This window comes from Uranotaenia lowii, chromosome 2 (assembly GCF_029784155.1).
Source record: "Uranotaenia lowii strain MFRU-FL chromosome 2, ASM2978415v1, whole genome shotgun sequence".
Taxonomy (NCBI): Eukaryota; Metazoa; Arthropoda; class Insecta; order Diptera; family Culicidae; genus Uranotaenia; species Uranotaenia lowii.
The window spans coordinates 14,271,286-14,297,738 of record NC_073692.1 but is presented as its reverse complement, the minus strand read 5'-3'; the positions used below and the strand labels follow the sequence as shown (position 1 = coordinate 14,297,738).

At 35.1% G+C, this 26,453-nt stretch overlaps 4 protein-coding genes across 4 annotated transcripts in view; 3 read left to right on the top strand and 1 right to left on the bottom strand.

Annotated features, from left to right (window-relative positions):
• The window catches only part of LOC129750069 (clavesin-1-like), a 63,469-nt gene that overhangs the window by 4,085 nt on the left and 32,931 nt on the right, over window positions 1–26,453 (bottom strand). The gene's annotated exons all lie outside the window — the stretch shown is intronic.
• On the top strand, window positions 2,023–3,712 carry LOC129750066 (probable cytochrome P450 9f2). Its single transcript, XM_055745264.1, has 2 exons — window positions 2,023–2,572; window positions 2,636–3,712. The coding sequence occupies exons 1-2, from the start codon at window positions 2,031–2,033 to the stop codon at window positions 3,678–3,680; spliced, it is 1,587 nt and encodes a 528-aa protein (XP_055601239.1). The 5' UTR covers window positions 2,023–2,030; the 3' UTR covers window positions 3,681–3,712.
• On the top strand, window positions 7,238–9,304 carry LOC129750065 (probable cytochrome P450 9f2). Its single transcript, XM_055745263.1, has 2 exons — window positions 7,238–7,880; window positions 7,944–9,304. Exons 1-2 carry the CDS (start codon window positions 7,339–7,341, stop codon window positions 8,998–9,000), a joined length of 1,599 nt encoding a protein of 532 aa, XP_055601238.1. The 5' UTR covers window positions 7,238–7,338; the 3' UTR covers window positions 9,001–9,304.
• LOC129750067 (cytochrome P450 9b2-like) lies at window positions 20,624–22,981 on the top strand. Its single transcript, XM_055745266.1, has 2 exons — window positions 20,624–21,770; window positions 21,832–22,981. Exons 1-2 carry the CDS (start codon window positions 21,241–21,243, stop codon window positions 22,883–22,885), a joined length of 1,584 nt encoding a protein of 527 aa, XP_055601241.1. The 5' UTR covers window positions 20,624–21,240; the 3' UTR covers window positions 22,886–22,981.

Below are 26,453 nucleotides of genomic sequence, written 5' to 3'. Positions count from 1 at the left end.
GTTCTGTCATATTATCAATCAAGAATACAAATTAACCCTAACTCGCTATGAGCTATCTTTCTAGGGCCATTCAAAATTTATCTCAATGCGTCATGTTTTGTTCAATAAACAAAGTTGTTTTTTTATCGACAGGCGATTTCGTAAGCGGTCTTTCTTTCAATTCAGTTGCCATTTCATTAAAATGCTTTCGTTGAATTGATGCATAGTATCAAAGAAATTCTTTCAAACGACTCACTTTCAATGAGCAGTATTTTGATAAACTGGAAGGCAGATAAGTTTTTGAAAACACACCCTAAACCGATTCCCCCACTCAAGGATAGCGATGGTCTGCCCATCTCACCCGGAGAGAAAGCGTATGGGATAGGAAATAGTATTGCCTCTTCGCACTTGCTTAGTTAGAACATAGTTAGTTTATTTTATCGTCAGGTTACTCAATGTGTCCACAGTCCACGCCCTTGATAACTCCCTTTGAACATTACTCCAAGAAGAAGAACTCTCTGTAGAACAAATATGTTCAGCGCTAAAGGTCACCAAGAACATAAAGGCCCCCGGGTTTGATGGAAGCTTCAATATTATACTAAAAATGCTAAACAACAAAGTCTATGTATTATTAAGCTCTGATCCTGAAATTGCACTACTATCCAAGCATCTGGAAGATGGTAAGATTGTTCCTTTTTTTAAACCCAGAAAAGACCCTACCTTGCCTTCAAGCTACCGACCTATTAGCCTCCTCTCGGCGCTGGGAACATTATTCGAAAAGCTAATACTAAACCGTCTGCAACAGTTTGTGGAAGGCCATAACATACTGAACAGTTTGGTTTTAGGCATGGCAATTCTACCACTCATCAACCGGTTACAGTGATGAAAACTATCAGAAGAAACATTGCTGTATCAAAATCAACAGCGATGGATTTGTTAGACGTCGAAAAAGCCTTTGAAAACGTCTAGCTCAAAGGACTTGTGTGTAAGCTCTGCTCATTCAATTTTCCAGTACATCTTATAAAAATCATTTATCTTCAACAAAGGACGTTCAGGGTATCGTTGATCGGAGAACTTTTACCATCCCGGCTGGTGTCTCGCAGGGCAGACTGCTAGGCCCTCTTCTGTATTGCCTATACATTGCCGTCAAGGAGCGAAAACCACGCGAAATGACGAACATACTTAAACGACGCCTTTATTGACTATATCACCAAGTGGAAAATAAAAATCAACGCCTCCAAAAACCGAACAATACTGTTCCTGCACAGGCAATCCCCTAAACTGATCCCTCCTTCATCTTGCGTAGTGACTTCAAAGGATGCAAAACAGTTTCTTACGGTTGATCTTAGATCGTCCATTTGATACTAGGATATCCAAACTCCACCTAGAAGCTATGATAAAAAGATTTTTTGAACCCATCAAACCCATCTGGTTAGCATCTACGATGTTGACGTCTTCAACAAAATGAATACAATTTTTACAATCTAAAAACTTGCTAAAGACATGACAGCTCTGGAAGGAAAATTACAAATAATATTTTTTCTATCTCACTACTTACTAGGTCATTTAATCACTTTAATCACTACTTGTAATGTATAGGTAGAATGTCCCCAAGATACTATAGGTCTAAAACGATTAGTTTTGCCGTAAACAATGTTAATAATTTTTTTGTATCGTTTCCCCCTGTGTGCGATGATTCAAATTCAAAGAGTTGGGCCGTCGTTCTAATAGGATGTCTTTTAAAGTAACACATTTTCAAGATGCGAAATCTGTTCGAAAATTTTATGATGTATACTCCTACAACTGGTGTGGTCGTAAAACGTCATGATTCGTCAAATGCATGTGATCAATGAGCGACTCAATAGACAATGTTCATCTCAAGCAACTTGTGTACTAAGTAACCAGCCATAAAGTAGGTCCTATGAAAAAAGCTAGTTTAAAAACAAATCGACCGCTTATCACTTTTTCAACGCTTTGAATCACAGATGAGAGAACGCAGTATAGCATGAGAATGCGGCAATCCATCAGTTGCCTATAGGCATTCGCTCGCTATGGGTTGGTTCGAGTGGCTCACCGCGCTGCTGATCGTCGTTTCGTTGCTCTATCACTGGAGCACTGGGACATACAGATATTTCAAAAAGAAGGGAGTTGCATTCGTAGAACCATACCCATTGTTGGGTAGTCTTTGGCCAGTATTTTTCCGTCGGATTCACCCAACGGACGTGATCACCCGGGGCTATCGCCGTTTTCCCGATCGTAAGTTCTCAGGATACTTTGAATTTCGTAAACCAACGGTTTTGCTCCACGATCCGGAACTCGTAAAACAGATCACAATTAAAGATTTTGATAATTTTCCGGACCATGCCAATGTGTGCCCGATCGAGATCGATCCTCTTTTGGGGCGAGCTCTGTTCTTTTCCGGTGACCAGCTTTGGAGAGAAGCTCGATCGGGACAGAGTCCAGCATTTACGGGCAGTAAAATGCGCAATATGTTCGGGCTGATCGACACTTACATGGAGAACGCAACGAAGCGTTTGTTGGTTGATGCTGGTGGAGGAAAATCCGAACGAGAAGCAAAAGATCTTATCTCCAAGTAAATTTGTGAATGCAATGTTATTGTTCTTGGATAGCTTCTACAATTTTTGTTTGTTTTAAGGCTTGGTAATGATGTCATGGCATCGGTTTCGTTCGGTGTTGACATCGATTCCATCCACGATCCCGGGAATGATTACTACCAACAAGGATTACGTTTGGCTGCAACTAGTGGATTTCAAGGCCTCAAGTTCTTCCTGTTGACAGTTTTGCCTGCCAACTTGTTTCGGTTATTTGGAATAAGATTCATGCCAAAGAGTTGCACCGACTTCTACGTAAATGTTATCAACAAAACTATAGATCATCGAGAGAAGAATAATATCAAACGTCCAGATTTTATCCATCTATTCATGCAAGCTCGTAAGAACCTATTAGTGACTGATCAAGCTGATGACCAGCTGAACAGCGTAGGATTTTCAACGGTTCAGGAACACCTCACCGGATCAATCGAAAACAGTCGATTCACTGATTTGGACATCGCAGCAATGGCTGGAGCGTTCATTTTCGCCGGAATCGAAACCACAACCTCCACCTTATGCTTTGCCCTTTATGAGCTGGCATTAAACCTTGAAATTCAGGAAAAACTTTTGTGCGAAATTGATACCACCCACAAAAACCTGGGAAAAAGTAAACTAACCTACGAAGTACTCCAGACCATGCCATTCCTCGATGCCGTGGTTTCGGAAACCCTCCGAAAATGGCCACCAATCGGAGTAACCAATCGTGTTTGCAATCGACCTTACACTTTAAAAGATCTGGATGGTTCCAAGTTCACCATCGCTAAGGGTCAAGTAGTACAGATACCCATCGTTTCGTTTCATCGAGATCCAAAATATTTCTCGGAACCCAACAACTTTCTACCAACTAGATTTTCTCCGGAAAATCGCCACTTGATCAACCAATCGACGTATTTGCCCTTCGGAGTGGGACCCCGGAACTGTATCGGGTCCCGGTTGGCTTTGGCGCAGGTCAAGTGCGTGCTGTATCATCTGATGGTAAATTTCGTGGTAGAGTTTTCCCCCAAAATGATGGTTCCGGTTGAGTTGGATCCAAGCTCCACCGCGATGACCGCGCGTGGTGGATTTTGGTTTAATTTTGTTCCACGATGATGAGTTTCATGCACGTTTTGCGATCGGTTACTGTTTATGAGAAATTTAAAATAAACATTCGTTACCTATGATATTTTTTTTGTCTTAATTAAAGTTCGGCTTCAATGAAAAACGCACAAAGTAGGCGTGGGAGACCACATTTCATCGTCATACCATGTGTTTTTATTTAGAATCAATATGTATTGTTTGTGAAAAGAAGCCACATTAATTTATCGTTTCTTGTTTTGTTATTAAGCTTTGGCGGAAGGAGACACTCATCCCAGTTGTTTATAATATTGCAAAAATATGGTTATGTTGTTTTGTTTCGTTTTGAAGGTGCAGCTTGATAACACTGTCAAGATTTTTTTAGGTGATTGGATCTAAGTCAGTGAGGTGAATAAATACACTTGTATAGAAAATCACTTCATAGTTCAGCTAGCACATCAGTGAGTTTCAATAACCCATTCTGTAACGGTGTTTTATTAAATTTAATGCTTCTCAGCCAGCATGACGTACATCTATTGAAAAACAATTCATTTTTTTTCATTCTGTATCGCATTTTAACACCAGTCCCTTTAATTTCCGGCTATATTAAATCGGTTTTCTTCACCCAATTTTTAGTAAAAACTGAACGTAATACTTATACAAGTTGATACAATAATGTTCGCAAACTTTTGAATACTTCTTACGGAACTGCAAAGGTTTCGCAAAGATGGTTCGAGCCGCTCATGGCGCACCTTCAAGAGCAAGTTCACTCGTGGAAGAAATTTTGACACTTCAAGCACATTTCGAAAATTTTACAATGTCAATTTTTTTTCAAGATCTGCGGCCGTCAAATTTTTTTACAACACTATGTCTATATTTACATGCTGTGATGCAAAAATAGTTGGATTTATATCAGATACGCCTGAAATAGAAACAGTGTTGTAAAGAAATTTGACGGCAGCAGATCTTGAAAAATGTTTTGCATTGTAAAATTTTTAAAATGTGCTACAAGTGTCAAAATGTCTACCACTTTCTTCCAACACGAGTGAACTTGCTCTAACCGTTTCGAGTGTTTAGAGCAAGTTCATTGGTGTTGGAAAAAAGTGGTAGAAATTTTGACATTTTGAAAATTTCACCATGCAAAAATGTTTTCGAGATCTTTAGGCGTTGTATTTTTTAATGGCACTATTTCTATTTCAGCCGTATGTGATGGAAATATTGCTATTTTTGCATCACAGCATGCGAAACTACAACACGTGTTGTTAAAAAACTTAAAGGCCACAGATCTTAAAAAAGTTTTTGCATGGAAAAATTTTCAAATTGTGCCGAAAGTAATAAAATTTCTACCACTTTTTCCCAACACCAGAAAATTTAAACGATTTGCAGCAAGTTCACTGGTGTTGGGAAAAAGTGGTAGAAATTTTGACACTTACGGCACATTTTGAAAATTTTGCCATACAAAAACATTTTCAAGATCTGTGGCCTTCAAGTTTTTTTACAACATGTGTTGTATTTTCGCATGCTGTGATGCAAAAATAGCAATATTTCTATCACATACGGCTGAAATAGAAACAGTGTTGTAAAAAAATACAACGCCCCGAGATCTTGAAAACATTTTTGCATTGTAAAATTTTCAAAATATCAAAATTTCTACCACTTTTTCCCAACACCAGTGAACTTGCTCTTATTGGTACAAATCGTTTAATCATACTAATAGAGGATCGAAGCAACCCTTTGTAGTGACAGGACATAAAAAATATGTTCTTCGGAAAATTGTTTGCAGTTTGCCCAAGACTTGAAAAGGCGGAATTAGTTAGTGCAACAAAAATCATTATCAAATTGGTAAAGCGGCTGACGAAATTTACATTACTCGAGTTCCCGTTGTTTTAATAGAATCACCCAAAATTCCTGAATATGTTTGAAAGAATACACTAAATGTCCGTAATGGATTTCAACGATCTATACGAAGAGGAGTTTGCAAGGGAATGTATCCAAATTTCCCGGAATTCCCTGGCCTAGATACTTCAGATGAGCGAGAAAGCATCAGATATGTATGGAATTTCCGTCAAAAAACTTAGGTTCATCAGGTTATAAATCTAAAATTTAACAACAAACATGGAGCCTAAAAAAATTTAGTGTAAAGTCTATGTTAAATGATAATACTTTTCAAAAATTCTATTTCTCGCTACTGTGATCTATCTGATTTTTTTGTTAAATCGTAAACGTTCTAATGAACAAAAACATATTTTTTCTAAATAATTTGGTAGTTTTTAGGGTGGCCAGACAGGCAAAACCGGGTAAAATACAAAAGGAAGCCAAAGTTCAGTAATGATTCTGAGATGGGGTTCCATCTAAAATTCGGAATTCAAAATTCAAATTGCACTTTTCAAACCAGAATTAAACTTTCCAAAAACAAATGGAAAGAAAAATAGGAAAGTTTTAATATAAAAAAAATCCGCTTATTGCTCTCTAACTTGACAAAACTCACATTTTTTTCCGTAACCCATAGTTTGAAACTATCTCGAACAAATGAGGTGAGAAATTTCAAAGTCACTTGTAATTTTTTCAAGTACCGGATGTCAGGACACTTATTAGAAAAAAATCAATCATATAAAGAAGCAGATAAAAGATTAAATTTTTAATTCAGAACTTATCGTTGCAGACTTAGAAATGTGAAAAGAGGTTATATTATAAATTTTCAGTGATTCAGTTAAACACAAGACAGTGAAACATCTACCATTTTTTCTCGTATAGTACTGTGTATTTTTGTAAATTTCAAAACAACAAATTATCGCTATAAATTAGCGGAGTGCAATAGAAGACTTTTTCCTATCAAACTCACTATTTCGTAGAAAAAATCCATCGGGTTACAATTTCTTTAAAAAATCACACAAACTTTGAAAATGTCGATGGAGTTTATTTCTAATTGTGGCAAAAATTTGAGGCCGTAACGAAATTTTCAGAGCACTTTTGATTCAAATCGTTTATAAAATTTACGCTTGATTGCGTACAAAACGAAAAGATTCAAAATTTAAACGCTACATTTTGTCATTTGATTTAAAAAATTTTAACATAAGGTCCGGGCAGATTTAAGCAGAATCCAGTGGTTATTCGAAAAAAATGGGCTGTTTACAGTTCTAGAATAACAGATTAGAAGAAATCTGAAATTGAATGATCGAGATAAAAAAATAGATTATTCGGTTTGATTCTCGAGATCCCCAAGCTGGGTTTTATCATCGAAGAAGAAACTCTGTAACACAACTAAATTGCGTCATCCCACCGATGATGCATGATGTCGAATGTATCGAACGCCTAATGTGTAAACGCGTGAAGAGGAGATCTCGTATAGTACAAAAATAATCAATGATACAGATGTTTTGGTGGAGCTGTTGTAAAACTCTGCTCCAGCTCAGAATGATTACAGCCGAATTCGCGCAAGGGTAGTTAATGCCAGCTTTGGCGTGGTTTAATCCAAACAAATATTACTTCATTCGCGAAGTAACTCGACGGACAGGAATCGGTGCCGATTCCCTATGTCCAAAATTTTCATTTGTCGATCCATCCAAGGGGCAGCGTTTGTCCGATTTGTTGAGCTCACTCAGTTTATTCTCGACCGTGAGTTTGGTTACTTGGATCGCTTCTGAATAGGTACGCGAAATCGTTTGAATAAAAAAAGTTTGTGTCATTGTGAAGCATGGGCGTGTTCATCACGTTGGCCGCGCTCGCGCTTATTGCGTATCTGTTTTATCGATGGAGCGTCGCCACCTACGATTATTTTGAAAAACGCGGAGTGCCATTCTTGCGACCGAAGCCTCTGGTGGGGAGCCTATGGCCAGTATTTTCCGGTCAGAAGCATGCCATGGATGCGGCCCAGGAAGGTTACTGGGTGTTTCCAGAGGCGCGGTTTTCCGGCTTCTTTATGTTTCGAAAACCGGGGTACTTGATTCATGATCCGGAGTTGATTAAGCAAATAACGATTAAGGATTTCGATCATTTTACCGATCATGCTAATAATATAACTCCGGAGTTGGATCCATTCTTGGGGCGGTCATTGTTTTTCGCTGAAGGTCATCGCTGGAAGCCCGGTAGGACCGGATTGAGTCCGGCATTCACCGGAAGCAAAATGCGCAATATGATGGTGCTGCTGTATAATTATTTGGAAGGTGCTATGGAGAGACTGAAGGAAGACGCGAACGGAGGAAAGTTTGAAAAGGAAATGAAAGATTTCTTCCAGAGGTAATGAAAATAATCTTCTTTTCTTCGTAGATAATTTGAAATTATTTTTATTTCTAATTTTAGATTGGGAAACGACGTAACTACATCGATTTCCTTCGGCGTAGAGGTGGACTCGTTTCGCGATCCAGACAATCAATTTTTGGAAGCTGGAAAGTTGCTCACTGCAACGGATGGACTGCAGGGATTCAAGTTCTTCTTGATAACGTTTTTCCCAGAGAAATTGTTCACAGCTCTGAACATCCGCGTAACGCCTCAGAAAGTGGCAGAGTTCTACGAGGAAGCTGTGTCGAAAAGTATCAAACATCGAGAAGAAAACAATATCGTTCGTCCCGATTTCATCCATTTGTTGCTGCAGGCTAGGAAAAATGAACTTAAAGAAGATCACAATGATGATAAGTTTGACAGTGCTGGATTCTCGACTGTCCAGGAACATCTGCAGGCGCCGTCCGGTACTGCAAAATCTAGCGAATGGACTGACTTAGACATTGCGGCTGCTGCTGCGTCCTTCTTCTTCGGTGGAATCGAAACTACCACAGTTTTCCTCAGCTTCACTATCTACGAACTGGCCTTGAATCCTGATATTCAGGACAAACTTCGTGCGGAAATCGATGCCACCACCGAAACCTTAAACGGCAAAAATCTGTCCTACGAAGCCATGCAACAGATGAAATACTTGGACCAGGTTGTGACCGAAGCTCTCCGACGCTGGACATCGTTCGGCATAACGAACCGGAAGTGCGTCAAAGAGTACACTTTTGAAAACTCTGACGGTACCAAGGTCACCATCGAGAAGGGCACCCTCATTCAGATCCCTATGGCGGCTATCCATTTGGACGCCAAATACTATCCGAATCCACTGCGATTCGATCCAGAGCGCTTTTCGGAAGAAAATCGACACCAACTGAACCCGAACGCGTACATGCCCTTCGGGATGGGACCGCGGAACTGCATCGGTTCCCGACTGGCGCTGATGCAGGCCAAGTGTTTCCTGTTCTATATTTTGAAGCATTTTACGGTGGAAATTTCCCAGAAAACCGATGTGCCCATCCAGATTGATAAACGTTCGGTTGGCGTTAAAACGTTGAGCGGGATTTGGGTTTATTTGACCCCGAGGTCATAAATAGTATGCACTGGAACCAATTTTAGTTTCTGAGACAACCCCTTATTCTGCGTTCTATTCGAGTGTGACCTAAGTTAGTCTCAGCTTCTTAAATTCTTGATGTGTACTACGTTAGACTATCATAATATTTTTGTAAAGTTACCAAATATTTATTATCATTATTCATGTAAATTCGCAAAAATCGAAACACAGATGATCTACATCAACAAAATTATTTGAGCAAATTTTTAGAAATTTCGATTTAAACTGATATTGTATTGGAACAAAAAATAATCTTTATGTTTGATATTAAAACAAGAATATATACCTACTCCATTTACAAAAAAAATACCCTAAATCTTTGATAAAAAGGAATCTTGATCAGAAACATCCTAGATTGAAATCAGTTTTTTATTTATGAAACTGCTTTAATGGATTATTTGCTTTTACATTCGCTCATTCACAGATTCGCGCTTGATAGAAATTGAAAAAAAATCTTATTTGAAATAATTTTATTGCAAAGTCGCATGTCGCATTAGACTGAGTCGATTTGGGGTCATTTTCGAATTTCTCAGACCCTGGGGTCTCAAAAGCTTCGTTTTGGTCCAAAACTCATCCATGATTTTTTTGCAGAATTTTTAAGTAATGTTTACATGAGTAAATTTGGACTTTTAGGTTTGTATGGGAAAATTGAATATTTGTACTGAAAAATCAACATCATTTTTGTTTCTTCTGTGCAACCGAGCCAACTAATGGTTTTTGTGCCAATTTATAAATTTTTCAAGGGAAATTTTCCGCTGAACAACTTTGTCGAAGACCGTAAATTCGTATCTTATTATATAAAAAAGTTATTAGCTGTTTAACAGGGGTACGTCTTTTGGTATTGATAAACAATAAATTCAATTGACACCACTGCTTGTGCACCGCGAAGTATTGCATGAAAAGTAGTCATGCAATATCTCGCAAGGCACACAACAGTGGTGTCTATTGAATTTATTGTTTATCAATGCCAAAAGACATACCTCTGTTGAACAGCTAATAACTTTTTTGTGTAATAAGATACGAATTTACGGTCTTCGACAAAGTTGTTCAGCGGAAAATTTCCTTTAGGAATTTTATAAATTGGCACAAAAACCACCAGCTGGCTCGGTTGCACAGAAGAAACAAAAATGATGTTGATTTTTCAGTACAAAATATTCAATTTTCCCATACAAACCTAAAAGTCCAAATTTACTCATGTAAACATTACTTAAAAATTCTGCAAAAAATCATGGATGAGTTTTGGACCAAAACGAAGCTTTTGAGACCTCACGGTTTGAGAAATTCGAAAATGACCCCAAATCGACTCAGTCTAATGTCGCATACTAAACCATTATAATGACATAAAATTTTAATTTAAAAATCAAGTTTCCACGGAAGAAGAAGGACGCGTAACAGAAAGAAAGTAGGAAAATTCTTTTGTCAATTTTTGCCTCATGTACAATGATCGGATTAAGAAAAAAATTATTTTTTTGGAGATTTTAGTGACTTTAAAAAACGAACACATACACATAAAGGACTTCAATGAAACTTGATGTTTAGTCGAAGAGATTCCTTCTTTCTTAAATCTAAGCGTACATCTTTCGAGGATATGATGGCTAGCATCTTACAAACGCTAAAACCATCCTACAGAAAGTGTACTATGTATGCCGTGACCGGGATTCGATCTCATGCCCGCTGGCATAGAAGAGTTGAAGATTATCCTCTTCGCCACGTTCTGCGGCTGAAGTTTTATTTTAAATTTTTCATCATTGCCAAATATTGGGTGAATTTTATTTTTTTTTTTTTTAAATATTTTTCATTTTATTGCTAATCTCAAGTCAAAACAGGCTGGTAAACGGTGGATAATGTGCAACACGAGACCCCATAGTGGTCATATCACCTCTTATTCACAACTCCTATCTCTACCTCCCCGCGGTGCCGGCTGGGGTGCGAGTAACCTAAGCGGAGATCGGGTACCCAACCCCGGTGGATGCTTTGGTCGCATGCAGACTGAGAAGGTGGCCGCACGCGTCTGTTCCCCAGGTCAGGGGCGGCGTGCAACAACAACCGAGCGTCTGTTCTCCAGGTCAGGGGCGGCTCAAACAGCGTCTGTCTTGTAGCAAGCGGCTGAATTTATGAAATGCGGCTCCCGCCAGCTATGTCCAAGATGGCAGGCCCATCGCGGGATAGGGACTTTAGGCTAACAACCTACTGCTCCCGATTTGAAATTGTTACGGAATCCGAAAGAAATGACCGACCTGGAACTTTGGCGACGACTTTTAGCATGAAAACACGGACACGAATTGGAACTTGGAATGTTTTAACCCTTGCCCAACAAGGCAAACTGGAACAACTTGCTAGAGAGGCTAGCCGCCTCAAGCTTGAAATTCTGGGACTGAGCGAAGTCCGTTGGCCTAATACTGGAGAACACAAGACACAATCCGGGCAAGTCCTGCTTTACTCTGGCATACGAGGAGAACATGCTACTCGGGAACGAGGAGTTGGTTTCCTGTTAAGCCCGCAGGCCTACGCGGCCCTCATTAGATGGGAACCGATAAACGAAAGAATAATCGTAGCCAGATTTAGAACACGGGTTAGAAACCTTACAATGGTCCAGTGTTATGCGCCAACTGACGTTGCCGACTTGCAGGAGAAAGAGCAGTTTTACAGTCAACTGAACAGCGTGGTTGAGAGAATTCCGAAGGGTGACATTCAAATCCATTTGGGCGACTTCAACGCAAAGATTGGCTCCGACAATCAGGACCTTGAGCGCATCATGGGGCGCCATGGCCTAGGACAGATGAGCGAAAACGGAGAGCTGTTTGTAGAATTTTGTGGCAACAACAACATGGTGATCGGTGGATCGCTCTTCCCCCATCGACCAGCACATAAGGTCACTTGGGTATCCCGAGATGGCCGAACAGAAAATCAAATTGACCACATCTGCATCAGCCGAAAATGGAGAAGGAGCCTTCTTGATGTCCGCAACAAGCGAAGCGCAGACATTGCATCTGACCATCACCTCGTCCTTGGCGAGATACGACTGAGAGTTGCACGTGTCCAACGGCGCGAGGAGAAAGTCGGGTGTCGTTACGACGTCCGCCGGTTGGAGAATCCAGAGGTGAAAAGGGCATACGTTGAACAGCTAGAATCCCGAGCCTCGGAGCTGCCGACAGACGGAACAGTCGAAGAACAGTGGTGTGGAATCAAGAATGCCTTTATCACGACGAGCCATGGTACTCTCGGTAAAGTTTGTGGAAGAAGGAGTGAATGGATGTCGGATGAAACTTGGAGGATGGTCGATGATCGGAGAAAGGCGAAAGTCGGAATTGAGCAGGCATGTACCGGGTCAGCCAAAGCAGCCGCCCGCTTACGATATGCGGAGCTGGAAAAGGCAGTTAAACGAGCTTGTAGACGAGACAAGAGAGCCTGGACAAACTCCCTAGCCGAAGAGGGAGAAAGAGCCGCCGCCAATGGAGATATCCGATTACTTTATGACATTTCTCGCCGCCTCAGTGGTGCAAGGACTAATGCAAGAATGCCGCTAAAAGACCGAGCAGGTCAGTTATTGACCGATCGAACAGATCAGCTCAAACGATGGACTGAGCACTTCGAACAACTCTTCCGAGTCACGAATAGCGATGGCCAACAGAATCTGCAGCTCGAAGCGCCAACAGTAAGTCGCATAAATGGCGTCAACTCGGAAGCGCCTTCGCTGGCTGAAATAGAAGCGGCAATCAAAAACATGAAATCCAACAAAGCACCTGGGATCGATTGCATCCCTGCTGAAATGCTGAAAGCCGACCCTGCCCTATCAGCACAAATGTTGCACCGTCTTTTCGCTGACATCTGGGATACTGCAACATTCCCGGCCGACTGGATGCAGGGTATCCTCGTAAAGGTCCCGAAGAAAGGAGACCTGACAGAGTGCGGTAACTGGCGAGGCATAACGTTGATCTGTACAACCCTCAAAGTACTCTGCAAAGTGATTCTGAACAGGATCCAGGAGAAAATAGACGCCACACTCCGACGGCAACAAGCTGGATTCCGATCTCGACGATCATGTGTGGACCACATCACAACGCTCCGAATCATACTGGAACAAATCAACGAATTCCAGGACTCTCTTCTGCTGGTGTTCGTTGATTTCGAAAAAGCATTTGACCGACTTAACCATGAAAACATCTGGGCGGCTCTAAGGCGACGAGGGGTCCCAGAGAAACTAGTCCATCTCATCGAAGCACAGTATGAGGCATTTTCGTGCAAGGTCTTGCACGACGGTGTCTTGTCCGAACCAATCCCGGTAACTGCTGGAGTGAGACAAGGATGTATTCTATCACCGCTACTTTTTCTAATCGTAATGGATGAGATTCTGATTGGATCGATTGACTGTGCACCGAACCGAGGATTGCCGTGGAATCCTTCAACAATGGAGCAACTGAACGACCTTGACCTGGCTGACGATATTGTTTTGCTCGCCCAAACACAACCAGATATGCAGAGCAAACTCGACGACCTCACCGAAAGTTCTAAGGCAGCAGGTCTCAAAGTCAATGTCGGAAAGACCAAGTCGATGGAGATCAACACAGGAAATCCCTCCTGTTTCCTGGTAGCTGGGCAACAAGTTGAGAAAGTGGAGTGCTTCCAGTATCTTGGTAGCCAGATTACGCCTGATGGTGGTACCAGAAAAGACATCGAAACACGGATCAGAAAGGCCCGATTTGCGTTTGCGAGTCTCCGAAACATCTGGCGGTCACGCCAGATCTCTCTACGAACAAAAATCCGAATCTTCAACTCAAACGTCAAATCCGTATTGCTGTACGGGTGCGAAACTTGGTGCACATATGCGGTAACGACGCGAAAACTGCAAGTATTTGTAAACCGCTGCCTGCGGAATATCATCCGCGCTTGGTGGCCTGGCAACTGGATCTCGAATGAGGAACTACATCGCCGGTGTCATCAAAAGGCGCTAGAAATCGAGATTCGGGAACGTAAGTGGAGATGGATTGGGCACACGCTGCGAAGAGATGAAAACGAGATTTGCAGAGAGGCGCTAGATTGGAATCCAGAAGGTCATCGAAGAAGAGGCAGACCCAGAAATTCGTGGCGGCGAAGTCTAGCCGCTGAAATCCGAACTGTCGACGAGAATCTTGACTGGGACCAGGTGAAGACGCTGGCTCCGGATCGTCAACAGTGGAGGTCTTTTACCACGGCCCTATGCACCGGAGGATCGGCGCGGGATCATTAAGTAAGTAAGTAAGTAAATACAGCTATATTATTGTCTTTGAGAGCAATAAAACTTGATAAACTTCACGCGCTTCATGTTAAATTAATTGATGATTGGACTACATTAGAGTCGATTCCAAAAGGGTTATGGCGAATTATGAAATCTGACCACATTCATTTTGTCGTCTGGCCCAAAAATTCACCTGTGACAAATTTCAACTCAATCGGATTTGATTTAGGAGTTCAAAGCCAATAAGTTTTGGTTTTTTCGACCCACAAAAATCACCAAATGGGAGGACCAAAGGAAATTGAAAAAATCAAAATTTTAATTTTTATGTCAAACTTTTCTTGTTTTTTTTATAATGTTTCTTTTCTTTTGTCATATTTGCTTTGTCATTCTTCATCATTTTTTGTTGTTTTTTGTCATATTCAGTCTTTAGTTTGAATTTGTTTTTTAACTTTTTAAATTTTTCATCTTTTTGTCATTTTTCAGTATTTTATAATTATTTTAAAAAAAATCTTTGGTTTTTATTGTTGCATTTTATCACCATTTCAGAACATTAAAACGTTTTAATGGTATGGAAATTTTACGATGCAAAGAAAAAGGAAAAAAATAATTTTGCACAATTTCATTCAAAATTTATCATTATCAAATTGATAGCTGACAAAATAAAACAAGTCAAGTCTCATACCAGCATTTTTAATTTTCAATAAGCGAAAAAGTAAGGGTAGATAGCTGAAATTTCCAAAAAAAAATTTCTCCGATACGCTGAAAGTGTTGCCTTTTATTGAGTCTCAAACAACAATGTTATGCTAATTCCACAGCTCGTAAGCTGTATAGCCGGTTCTGAGGCTATGGGACAGATGATTTCTGATGAACGAAAAAACTTATGAAATACCCTATTTTAAATAAATTCCAGCGTTTGAATTTGAGTATATTAAAGTGGCTCAAAAATAATCAAATTTGTTAATTTCGAAACAGCTGTATCCACTAAATTGCCCAGTTTCTTTTAAAAAATAAGTATTGGTCCAAAAAGTAGCAGAAATTGAAGGATGAGGATGTAGCCACCTAAAATACAGATTAGACGATGTATAAATTTAAAAAGCTGATCAATATAATGACTGAAAAAAGTGTGCGCTGGCCGATGGGAGGTTCCAAGAATAAAGTAGAATTTATTCTTACAAAAAAACGATAAATATTTTTTTTCAAATTTTTTCATTAATTATCATAAGCTTAACTTTATTTCTTACATAGAAAGTATTGAGATCAAACGAAAGGTTTTGGAGATACATGCATTCGTAACTGTTGTAACTATGTTGCGTGAGCAACTAACAGAGACAGAATTTGTTTTCCGATTTATTAACAGTTTTTATTTTTAACTATTTTGTCGTTTGTGACGGCGGTGACGTTAATAAATTTCTTTGAGGAAATGTAAAACACGCCTTATTAGCCTAAGTTATTTTTTTATTTTTTAGATCATTTGAGAGATTTTTAGGAAGTAAAGGAACATGTGACTCACGTTTCTCCTTGCTGCTCTCGCACTCCAGGTAGGTTAGGTTCGAATTTGAATGTCTAGCGCTTCCAGTTACCTGGCGAATTGATTGTGAAGAATAGAAATTGATTGGACTTCCTGGCACTTTCTGTAGCTATTCTATCTACATTTGAAACAATTTTAACATGATTTGAAATGTATTTTCTAATTTTCATATTACCTACGCTTTTTGCACGATTTACTTACACTAGCTTTTACTCACAGAGTAATGAATTCAAAAACTATCAGATTGCTATGATTCGTTTTAAACCTAAACCTATCTAACGGCAAGAAACAAGGTATACCTATGCTTCGGAAGGTGCTTCACTCCGCAGGTTGTGACAGGCTCACTTTTGAAAAAGGATAGAAATCCTTCAAAACATTTTTAGGTAATTAATTTCTAAGATACTTAAAATAAAGGCGTTTAATGAATGATCAACTTTTTCGAAGACCGAGAGTAGTTTTAAATTCTGAGAAAACTGATGTTTACTTATACATACTAAGTCTAGTAAAATATGAGAATTTTCAGGTTTCTTATGAAATAAATTTTAGTCAAAATGAATCTTAATTTAAGAAATTTCAGAAATTTTAGAAGTTTTAAAAATTTCAGACATTCTAGAAATTTGAAAAATTCTAGAAACTTTGTAAATTTCAGAAATTTAAGAAATTTTAGAAATTTAAGAATCTTTAGAAATTAAAGGAATTGTAGAAATTTTGCAAATTTAAGAATTTTGAGAAAATTTATAAATTTTAGATATTTAAGGAATTTTAGAAACTTTAGAAATTTCAGAAGTTTATGAAATTTTTAAAATTAGTTTTTTTAGTTTTAGAAATATTAGGAATTTTTGAAATTTTAGACATTTTAAAAATTTTGGTAATTATAGAAATTTTTAAAAATTTAAAAATTTTACAAATTATTATAAATTTTAGAAATTTTTAAAAATTTAGAAATTTTAGGAATTTTAGAAATTTTAGAAATTTTAAAAATTTTAGAAATTTCAGCAATTTTGGAAATTAAAAGCATTTAAAATTTTTTTTAATAAATTTTAGAAGTTTATGAAATTTTATAAATTTTAAAAATATAAAAAAAATAGAAATATTTAAAAATTGGGGAAATATTTGAAATTTTAGACTTTTAGGAAATTAAACAACTTAAAATATTCTAGAAATTTAAAAAAATTCAAAATTTTAGAACTTTTAGAAATTTTAGAAAATTCAACAATTTTGAAAATTTTGAAAATAATAAATATTTTAAAAATTCTAGAAATTTTATAAATATAAAAAAAAAATGTTTTAAAAATTTAAATTTTTTTAAACTTTTTTTTAAATTTTTAGAAATTTTAGATATTTTAAAAATTTTAAGATTACAGTAATTTAGAACCTTTTTTCAATTTTTAGAATTTTTAAAGTTTTTGAAATTTTATAAACCTTACAAATTTTAGAAATTCAAAAGTTTAGAAATCATAGAATTCTTAAAAATTTGCAACTTTTAGAAATTTTAGAAAATTTAGAAATTTAAGAAATTATAAAAATTTTAACTGAGAAATTTGAGATATTTAATAAATTTAAGAAAGTTTGAAAATTTCGAAAATTTCAAAAAATATTGAAAATTATAGAAATAGTTTATAGAAATTATAGAAATAGTTATAGAAAATTATAGAAAAATTTTAGAATCTTAAGAAATTTAAGCAATTTTAGAAACTTGAGGAATTTAAAAAACTTTAGAATAATGAGAAATTTTATAATTTTTAGATATTAAAAATTTTTTAGAAATTTTTAGAATTTTAAAAATTTTAGAAATATTTGAAACATGAGCCATTCAAGAAATTCAAAACTTTCAATTTTTTTAATAAATTTAAGAAGTTTAAATAAGAAATATTGGAAATATAAAAAATTTTGGGAATATAAGAAATTTTAGAAATTTAAGACATTTTTGAAATTGAAGAAATTTAAAATATTCTAGCAAATTATAAAATTTCAAAAGTTTAGAACTTTTTGAAATTGTAGAAATTTTAGAAATTTCAACCATTTTGGAAATTTTGAACATAATAAAAAAAATAAAATTCTAGAAATTTTGAATATTTTAAAAATTTGAGAAATTTTGAAAATTTAAGAAATTTTAAAATTTATAGGGAATTTTAGAAATTTAAGAAATTTAAAAAATTTAAGAAATTTTAGAAATTTAAGAAATTTAAGAAATTTAAGAAATTTAAGAAATTTTGGAATTTTTTTTTAAATTTTTAGAGTTTCAATATATTGAATATTCTATTCTATTTTAGAAATTTTGGAAATTTTAGAAATTTTGAAAATTTTTGAACATTTAGAAATTTAAGAAATTTTTATTATATAAGAAATTTGGGATATTTTAAAAATTTTAGAAAGTTAAAAAATTTCAGGAATTTTAAAAATTTTAAAAAGTTTAAAAGTTTCAGAAATTTTAAATTTTTTTAGAAATTTTGAAAGTTTAGTGAAATTTTAGAAAATTTTAGAAATTTTAGAATTTATAGAAATTTTAAAAATTCTTGAAATTTTAGAAATTTTAAAAATTTAAGAAATATTTGAAAGATGAGCAATTTAAGAAATTTAATACTTTCAATTTTTTTTATGAGTTTCAGAAATTTTAAAAAAATTTTAAAATTGAAAATTTTTAAAAATATTAAATTTTTTAGAAATATTGGAAATATTAAAAATTTTGGAAATATTAGAAATTTTAGAAATTGAAGAAATTTAAAATATTCTAGCAATTTAGAAAATTTCAAAAGTTTAGAACTTTCAGAAATTTTAGAAATTTCAACCATTTTGGAAATTTTGAAAATAATTAAAAAAATTAAAATTCTAGAAATTTTGAAAATTTAAGAAATTTTAAAAATTTAAGAATTTTTGAAAATTATAGGAAATTTTAGAAATTTAGGAAATTTAAGAAATTTTTGAAATTTAAGAAATTTAAGAAATTTTAGAACTTTTTTTTAAATTTTAGAGATTTTATATATTGAATATTCTATTCTATTTTAGAAATTTTGGAAAATTTTGAACATTTAGAAATTTAAGAAGTTTTAACTATATAAATTTGAGATATTTTAAAAATTTTAGAAAGTTTGAAAATTTCAGAAATTTTGAATATTTTAGAAAGTTCAAAAATTTCAGAAATTTTGGATATTTTAGAAAGTTTAAAAATTTCAGGAATTTTAACATTTTTTAGAAATTTTGAAAATTTAGTGAAGAAAATTTTAGAAATTTTAGAATTTATTGAAATTTTTAAAATTCTAGAAATTTTAGAAGTCTTAGAAATTCTAGAAGTTTTATAAATTTTCTAAATTCTAGAAATTTAAAATTTTTTAGAAGTTTTAAAAATTTCAATAAATTTTAGAAATTTGAGAAATTTTATAAATTTAAAAAAAAATTTAAAAGTTTTAAAAGTTTTTAAAATTTGAGAAATTTCTGAATTTTGAGAAATTTATAAATTTGAATGTTTTAAGAATATACCAAAATTTTTAGGTTATTTTAGAAATTTTAGACGTTTTCATTATTTTAGAAATTTTATTGTTTTAAGAAATTTTTGTAGTTTTAGAGGGGAGTAGGGTCTAACACATTCAAAAAATCGATTTTTTTTTTTAATTTTCATATTGTAAAACATTTCAAGAATGTTGTGTCAAATTTTCAAGTCAATCGAAGCAAAAATGTAGAAATTATAGGCCTTTATCTCTTCTTATCTAATACTGCAAGAATTCGGCAGCAGAAACTTCAAACGCGTTTTTCTCGAAAGCACATTTTTAAAGTCAGTGGACATCGTCATTTGAAAACTACTTCACCGATTCTTTTCAAATTTGGAACATATTTTCTACATATAAAATACCAAGCCCCAACGATTTTCTTTTTTTTTACTTTGGGGAGATTTTACAGATAAAAAATGGCGGATTTTTTCGTGAAAAATCGTAGTTTTTACTTCAAACAGCCACAAAAATTTCATTTTTTTTTTTAAGTGAAATGAAATTGTTGGGGTCCAGAACAACATCTATTAAAAATATTTTGCTGTGATTTTTAGAATTCAGATGATTCTGTGTCCACCGCAAATCCTGTGTTCTAAAAGGCATCCTCGAAAGTGCTCCGTCACCGGCTCATTTTTCAATATTTTTCTACGAAAAAAATACTTAATGTTCTTTTAACATTGCTTTGTATAATGCAAAAAAATTGAATACATTTGTTTGAACGATAGCTCTTAAAAAAAATTCGTGAAAATGGTGTTTTTTTTACCCGTTAGACCCTTCTCCCCCCTTAGGAAATTTTAGATTTTTTTTTTTTGGGAGAAATTTAAAATTTTTGAAATTTTAGAAGTCTTTTAAAATTGAATAAATTATAAAAAATTCAGAAATTTAGAAATTTTTTAAAATTTAGAAATTTTTAAAATTTTAAATCATTTTTGAAACACAAAATTTATGTCTCATGTCTCAAGTGGCAGGTCTCAGGTCTCAAAAAGATCCTTTGAAACGAACTGAAAAGAAGGTTTTCTCTCAAATACCGAGTTATTTCACGAAAACCGTGTAAAAAGCCGTGTAAAAAAACCGCGCAAAAAACCCGCGTAAAAACCTTACTGTACTTGAGATTGGTAGCAGATTTCGTTGCTCAAAACTGATATTTCTTAATAATCAATCAACCATGGTGCCGGCCGCGCCATAGATGTAATATGGGCTCTTTTTGGTTCATCGTTGGCTCATTCGCTTAATTTAAATATTCCAATAAGTTTTTTTTTTCAAAGCTTTGAAAGAAAAAGACTAAATCGCAATCTATTTTTGTATATGGTGTGATAAGTGTTTGGTCCTGCTCATCCTAAAATGAGAGAGATTTCATGGGGACACGCTTGCGAATGACACGCTTTAAAGTCGGTGTGTGGTTAGAACTTAACGAGAAAATGTGTTCCGTTAATGAAACAAATGTTACTTTAACGGTTGATGTTTGAAAAAATGATTTTTAGTTATTTTAAGATATAAGATTTTTTTTCAAAAACTTAGCGCTGGAGAGTACCTCACGGTTTCTTTTAGGATTTGCCTGATATTTTGGGTCAAAACTATGGCCCTCGGAGCAAATTGTACGATAATTGAAAAAATAAATCAAGAATGTCAATCATTTTCCCATAATAGCTTAAAAGAAGGTTTGAAGCACACAAATACTTTTTCGTGTTGAGTTTGAAACTCAACAATTCAGAAAATACTACAATATTTTGTTTCACAACACATAACTTTTCTCATCAGACTTGATTTTATTTTTACAAGCATGACTAGTGCTCACGATAAATGATAATTAAATTTATCCAAAGCTAAGCTTGTCTTCACTGAGTCAACCATGACTATTAGGTCGGTAGATAGCAGCGTCATCTTATCGCAAGATAGCGAAACCTTTCCGTTGATAACATATTGAATATTTTCTCCAGCATAGATTGGTACCGCGCAACCAGAATCAGTTGTGTTACAAGCCCTGACCTGTGAAAATGGTGTTTTGGGCCTTGGTGATTGTCGTTGCGCTCGTCGTTACAGTTTACCGTTGGTATACGGCAAGTTTCGATTATTTCGAGAAAAATGGAATCCCGTTCGTTAAACCGTTCCCTCAATTGTGGGCACTGTTGGCCAAAACAATGCACGTAAACGAAGCTTCCGCTTTGGGATATGATCAGTTCAGAGAGCATCGGGTTTCGGGGATGTTTTCCTTCCGGCAGCCCGGGTACTTGGTTCACGATCCGGAACTGGTTAAGGAGATAACGATCAAGCACTTTGATCATTTTACGGAGCATGCCCACACCTGTCCGGTAGATGTGGACCCGTTGCTAGGCAGGGCCCTGTTCTTTATGGATGGTCAACGTTGGAAGGCCGGAAGGACCGGTTTGAGTCCGGCCTTTACCGGCAGTAAAATGCGCAACATGTACGGGCTGCTGTACGGCTGCATTGAAGGGGCGATGAAGCGATTGCTGGAAGACGCCAAAGGTCAAAGCATGGAGAAGGAGTTCCGAGATTTGACATCTAGGTAAATGAGGAGAGGAGTTTTGTTTATAATTGTTTGGAATAATGAGTTTTGTTTTTTTCAGGATCGGAAACGACGTCATCACGTCAATTTCCTTCGGTGTGGAAATCGACTCGGTGCATAACCTCAACAACGAGTTCTACGTTCGAGGCAAGGAGTTGGCAGTTACTGATGGGTTCCAAGGTTTGAAGATTTTGCTACTGGCACTCGTTCCGCCAACATTTTTCCGTATATTCGGACTCCGAGTTCTTCCAAAAGAAACTACGAACTTCTACTTCGACCTAGTGTCGAAAAGCATTCAACACCGCGAGAAATACGGCATCAACAGACCTGACTTCATCACTCTTATGCTCCAAGCAAGGAAAAACGAGCTGAACGAAGACAAGCAAGAAGACGAAAGCGCCCAAGACGCAGGATTCAGTACAGCACAAGAACATCTGCAATCGTCCACAGAAACCGGATACTACACGGACGAGGACATTGCCGGGGTCACCGGATCGTTCTTTTTCGGTGGAATCGAAACCACAACCACTGTAATCTGCTTCGCACTCTACGAAATGTCCCTCAACCCGGACATTCAACGAAAACTTCACGAAGAAATCGAAAGTACACAAAACCAAATGGACAAATCCGACAAACTCTCCTACGAAACATTGCTCAAGCTCAAATACCTGGACATGGTTGTTTCGGAGACCCTGCGCAAGTGGCCACCCCTAGGGGTCACCAACCGAGTTTGCGTTAAGCCTTACACGCTGACTGACTACAACGGAGCCAAGATCACCGTCGAACGGGGCCAGACGCTTCAAATTCCGATCGCTTCGATTCACCGGGATGTGAAGTATTATCCGGACCCGTATCGGTTCGATCCGGAACGGTTTTCCGAGGAGAATCGTCACAAGATCAACCAGGCTGCCTTCCTTCCCTTTGGCAGTGGACCGAGGAATTGTATCGGATCGAGATTGGCGCTGATGCAGGTCAAGTGCTATCTGTATCTGTTGTTGAGTAATTTCCGTGTTGAAATGTCCCAGAAGACGGATGTTCCGATCAAGCTGGATAAGGGAGCGCTGACCTATCATGCGACGAACGGATTTTGGTTCCACTTGATCCCGAAGGTTTAGTAAGGAATTTATGAAACATCCTCAAGGAAGAAGGTTTGCGGGTCATTAAAACGTATTTCAAGATTGAAATTATTGAAATTAAAAGCAAAACTGTTGATAGGGTATTAAAGTACATAAATAAAACGACTTGTGGCTTAAGTTGAATCATTATCTTCTTACAGTAAATTTTTTTTTTACTAACGTTATTTTTCATCAGTCATAGAAATGAATCATTTGAAATAGAAAATTGGGAAAATTGATTTATTTCATGTCAAGTCCTGATGATGAAAAAAAAAAAAAACATTTGACCGAAAATCATTAGCTGGGTTCTCTAAAACAACACACAACTCGTTCCGAACCTCATATAACTTCTTCTTCTTCTAACACCAACACAGCCAAAACTGGAAAATGAGAAACTTGCGTTCCTAATTTATATTTTATATAAATGAAAAAACCCAAAAGATAAAGAAATAAGGAAGAAATGAAGCGTGGAGCCAAACGGTTCATATGATTTTGTAGAAATTTATTATAAAGTGGGAAAATTTCTTCGATTATGGATTTGCTCCCATTCTTTAGTATTTTTAATGGCATTTGAAGATTAAAAAATTTAATCTTTCAATAGATGAATTTGCTTAGGGTTTGGAAAATGATAAGTTCAATCGAATCAATCGAGCGTACGAACTCGAAAACAACAAATTGTTAAAAAAATAAGAGTATACAAGTATTGATTTTTTAAATGAAGAGTTAATCACCGTAAATTTTATTTTGTGAACCAGTTCGTTCGTACTGCAAGTTTCCGCTTGTGGGACGAACCACGCTAGGCCTACTATTGTGTGGTGGTTGCTACAATTCTATCTGTCTCAACCACTGCAAGGTAGTAGGCCCGTGAGGAACAAATCGATGAAATGTGATGAAAAGTGTTCAAATTAAAATTACCCTTCCGCTCAATTTTCAACATCTTTCATCTTATTCTAATCTTCTATCCGTCTATAATCTTTCAATTCTTGAATATTCTTTCTCAAAGAATATAAATTTCACCGATATAGCCGATAAATAATTTCACATAAGAGTATACATTTTGATAAACGCTTTTACAGAATTACGAATCCAACGCACTTATATTTAAAATTTGAAAATAGATCATTTTAAAAGAGTTTAATAGTAGTTAATTGAATTTTGGACACATTTTGAAAATCTAATGGTTTAACTATTTTACGGGGAGTATTTTTTTGTTAAATATTTTTCTATCATCGGGATTTGACCATCTATGAAGTCATTCATCCCTCAATGGGAAGTATTTAAAGGAAGTATAACGATACCTCGATATTGCACCAGCGATAAAAAAGAACGAACTCACCAGTTTCTTGAATCAGATTTGAGTCTCAAGGCAAGATTTCCGGTTTCGTCCTGAACAAGCTGCTCTCAGGATTCTCCGGGAAATAGATGGCCATCTTTTCTTGATGTCAGTATTTAAGATCTGTTTTCAGGTCACGGTTTTGTAGCAATTTTCGAGAAATATTTTGATTTCGGGAAAGCTAAATTTTCCAGCATTTGAAAACAACACTCCTGTCACTTTCGAGCACAGCCTACCAAGTCTCGTTTCGAACCTCATATAGCCCGTTTAATTTTTAAAAGATATCTGGAACTTGATTTTCCATTAAGAGTGGTCCATTTATTGATCCAAAACCGATAAATTTAGATGTGTTATTAAAATTTTGGGAAGCAGCATTTTTCTTTTCTAGTCATTTAAGCAGCGTTTTCTTTTATTTTCCACTGACTCAGTTGCAAACTTTTTTTTTTCAAAAACCACTTAACTCGTCATCCAATTCTTTTTTTTTCTTTTTTTTTTGAGAATTTTACACTTTGTGTCAATCTTCCCTAGTTGTCATCCGGAACAATGCATATGATTCATTTAAAGTTTTCCACTGCCACTGCAGGAAAATGAACAAAAACGCAATTACCAAAACAATGTCTCTTTGAAACTTTGCATTATGTCTATCAACTTTTTTGAATTAAATTATCAAGAGATTGTAGCAATATACATTGCAATAGCAATTTAAACAAATAGAATAAGAAAATGATTTTTTTTTTTCAATTTAATACTGGTGAAAAAAAAATACAAACAAAAAAAGATAACAATAACTTACGATATTTAAAAGATTGAACAAAACTAAAATAACAAAAATGACTAACGTGGCAATAAAGAGATGAAAAATAAAATTGACAGAAATCATAGAATTGGAACAGAAGAAAATAATGGAAGACATAAAAAAAAACAAAAATAATGAACAAATTTAAAGTTTGAAAAAATTACAGAAATGGCTTTACAAAAATAAATTAAAATGATAAACAAAACAGAAGTAAAAAAAACGATAATATTAAGAATTATAAAACAAAATTACAAAAAAGATAAAAAATTAAACAAAACTAACAGAAATGAAAAAAAAAATATAAATGACAAATTTGAGAAAAAATAAATGTCAAAAGTGACAAAAAACAAGAAAAAAGAATAACTTAAATGACAAAATTCAAAAAAAAAATACAAAAAATACAAAAATGACAAAAATGACAAAAATGACAAAAATGACAAAAATGACAAAAATGACAAAAATAACAAAAATGACAAAAATGACAAAAATGTAAAAAATGACAAAAATGACAAAAGTGACAAAAATGACAACAATGACAAAAATGACAAAAATGACAAAAATGACAAAAATGACAAAAATGACAAAAATTACAAAAATGACAAAAATGACAAAAATGACAAAAATGACAAAAATGAAAAAAATGACAAAAATGACAAAAATGACAAAAATGACAAAAATGACAAAAATGACAAAAATGACAAAAATGACAAAAATGACAAAAATGACAAAAATGACAAAAATGACAAAAATGACAAAAATGACAAAAATGACAAAAATGACAAAAATGACAAAAATGACAAAAATGACAAAAATGACAAAAATGACAAAAATGACAAAAACGACAAAAATGACAAAAATGACAAAAATGACAAAAATGACAAAAATGCCAAAAATGACAAAAATGACAAAAATGACAAAAATTACAAAAATGACAAAAATGACAAAAATGACAAAAATGACAAAAATGACAAAAATGACAAAAATGACAAAAATGACAAAAATGACAAAAATGACAAAAATGACAAAAATGACAAAAATGATAAAAATGACATAAATGACAAAAATGACAAAAATGACAAAAATGACAAAAATGACAAAAATGACAAAAATGACAAAAATGACAAAAATGACAAAAATGACAAAAATGACAAAAATGACAAAAATGACAAAAATGACAAAAATGACAAAAATGACAAAAATGACAAAAATGACAAAAATGACAAAATGACAAAAATGACAAAAATGACAAAAATGACAAAAATGACAAAAATGACAAAAATGACAAAAATGACAAAAATGACAAAATGACAAAAATGACAAAAATGACAAAAATGACCAAAATGACAAAAATGACAAAAATGACAAAAATGACAAAAATGACAAAAATGACAAAAATGACAAAAATGACAAAAATGACAAAAATGACAAAAATGACAAAA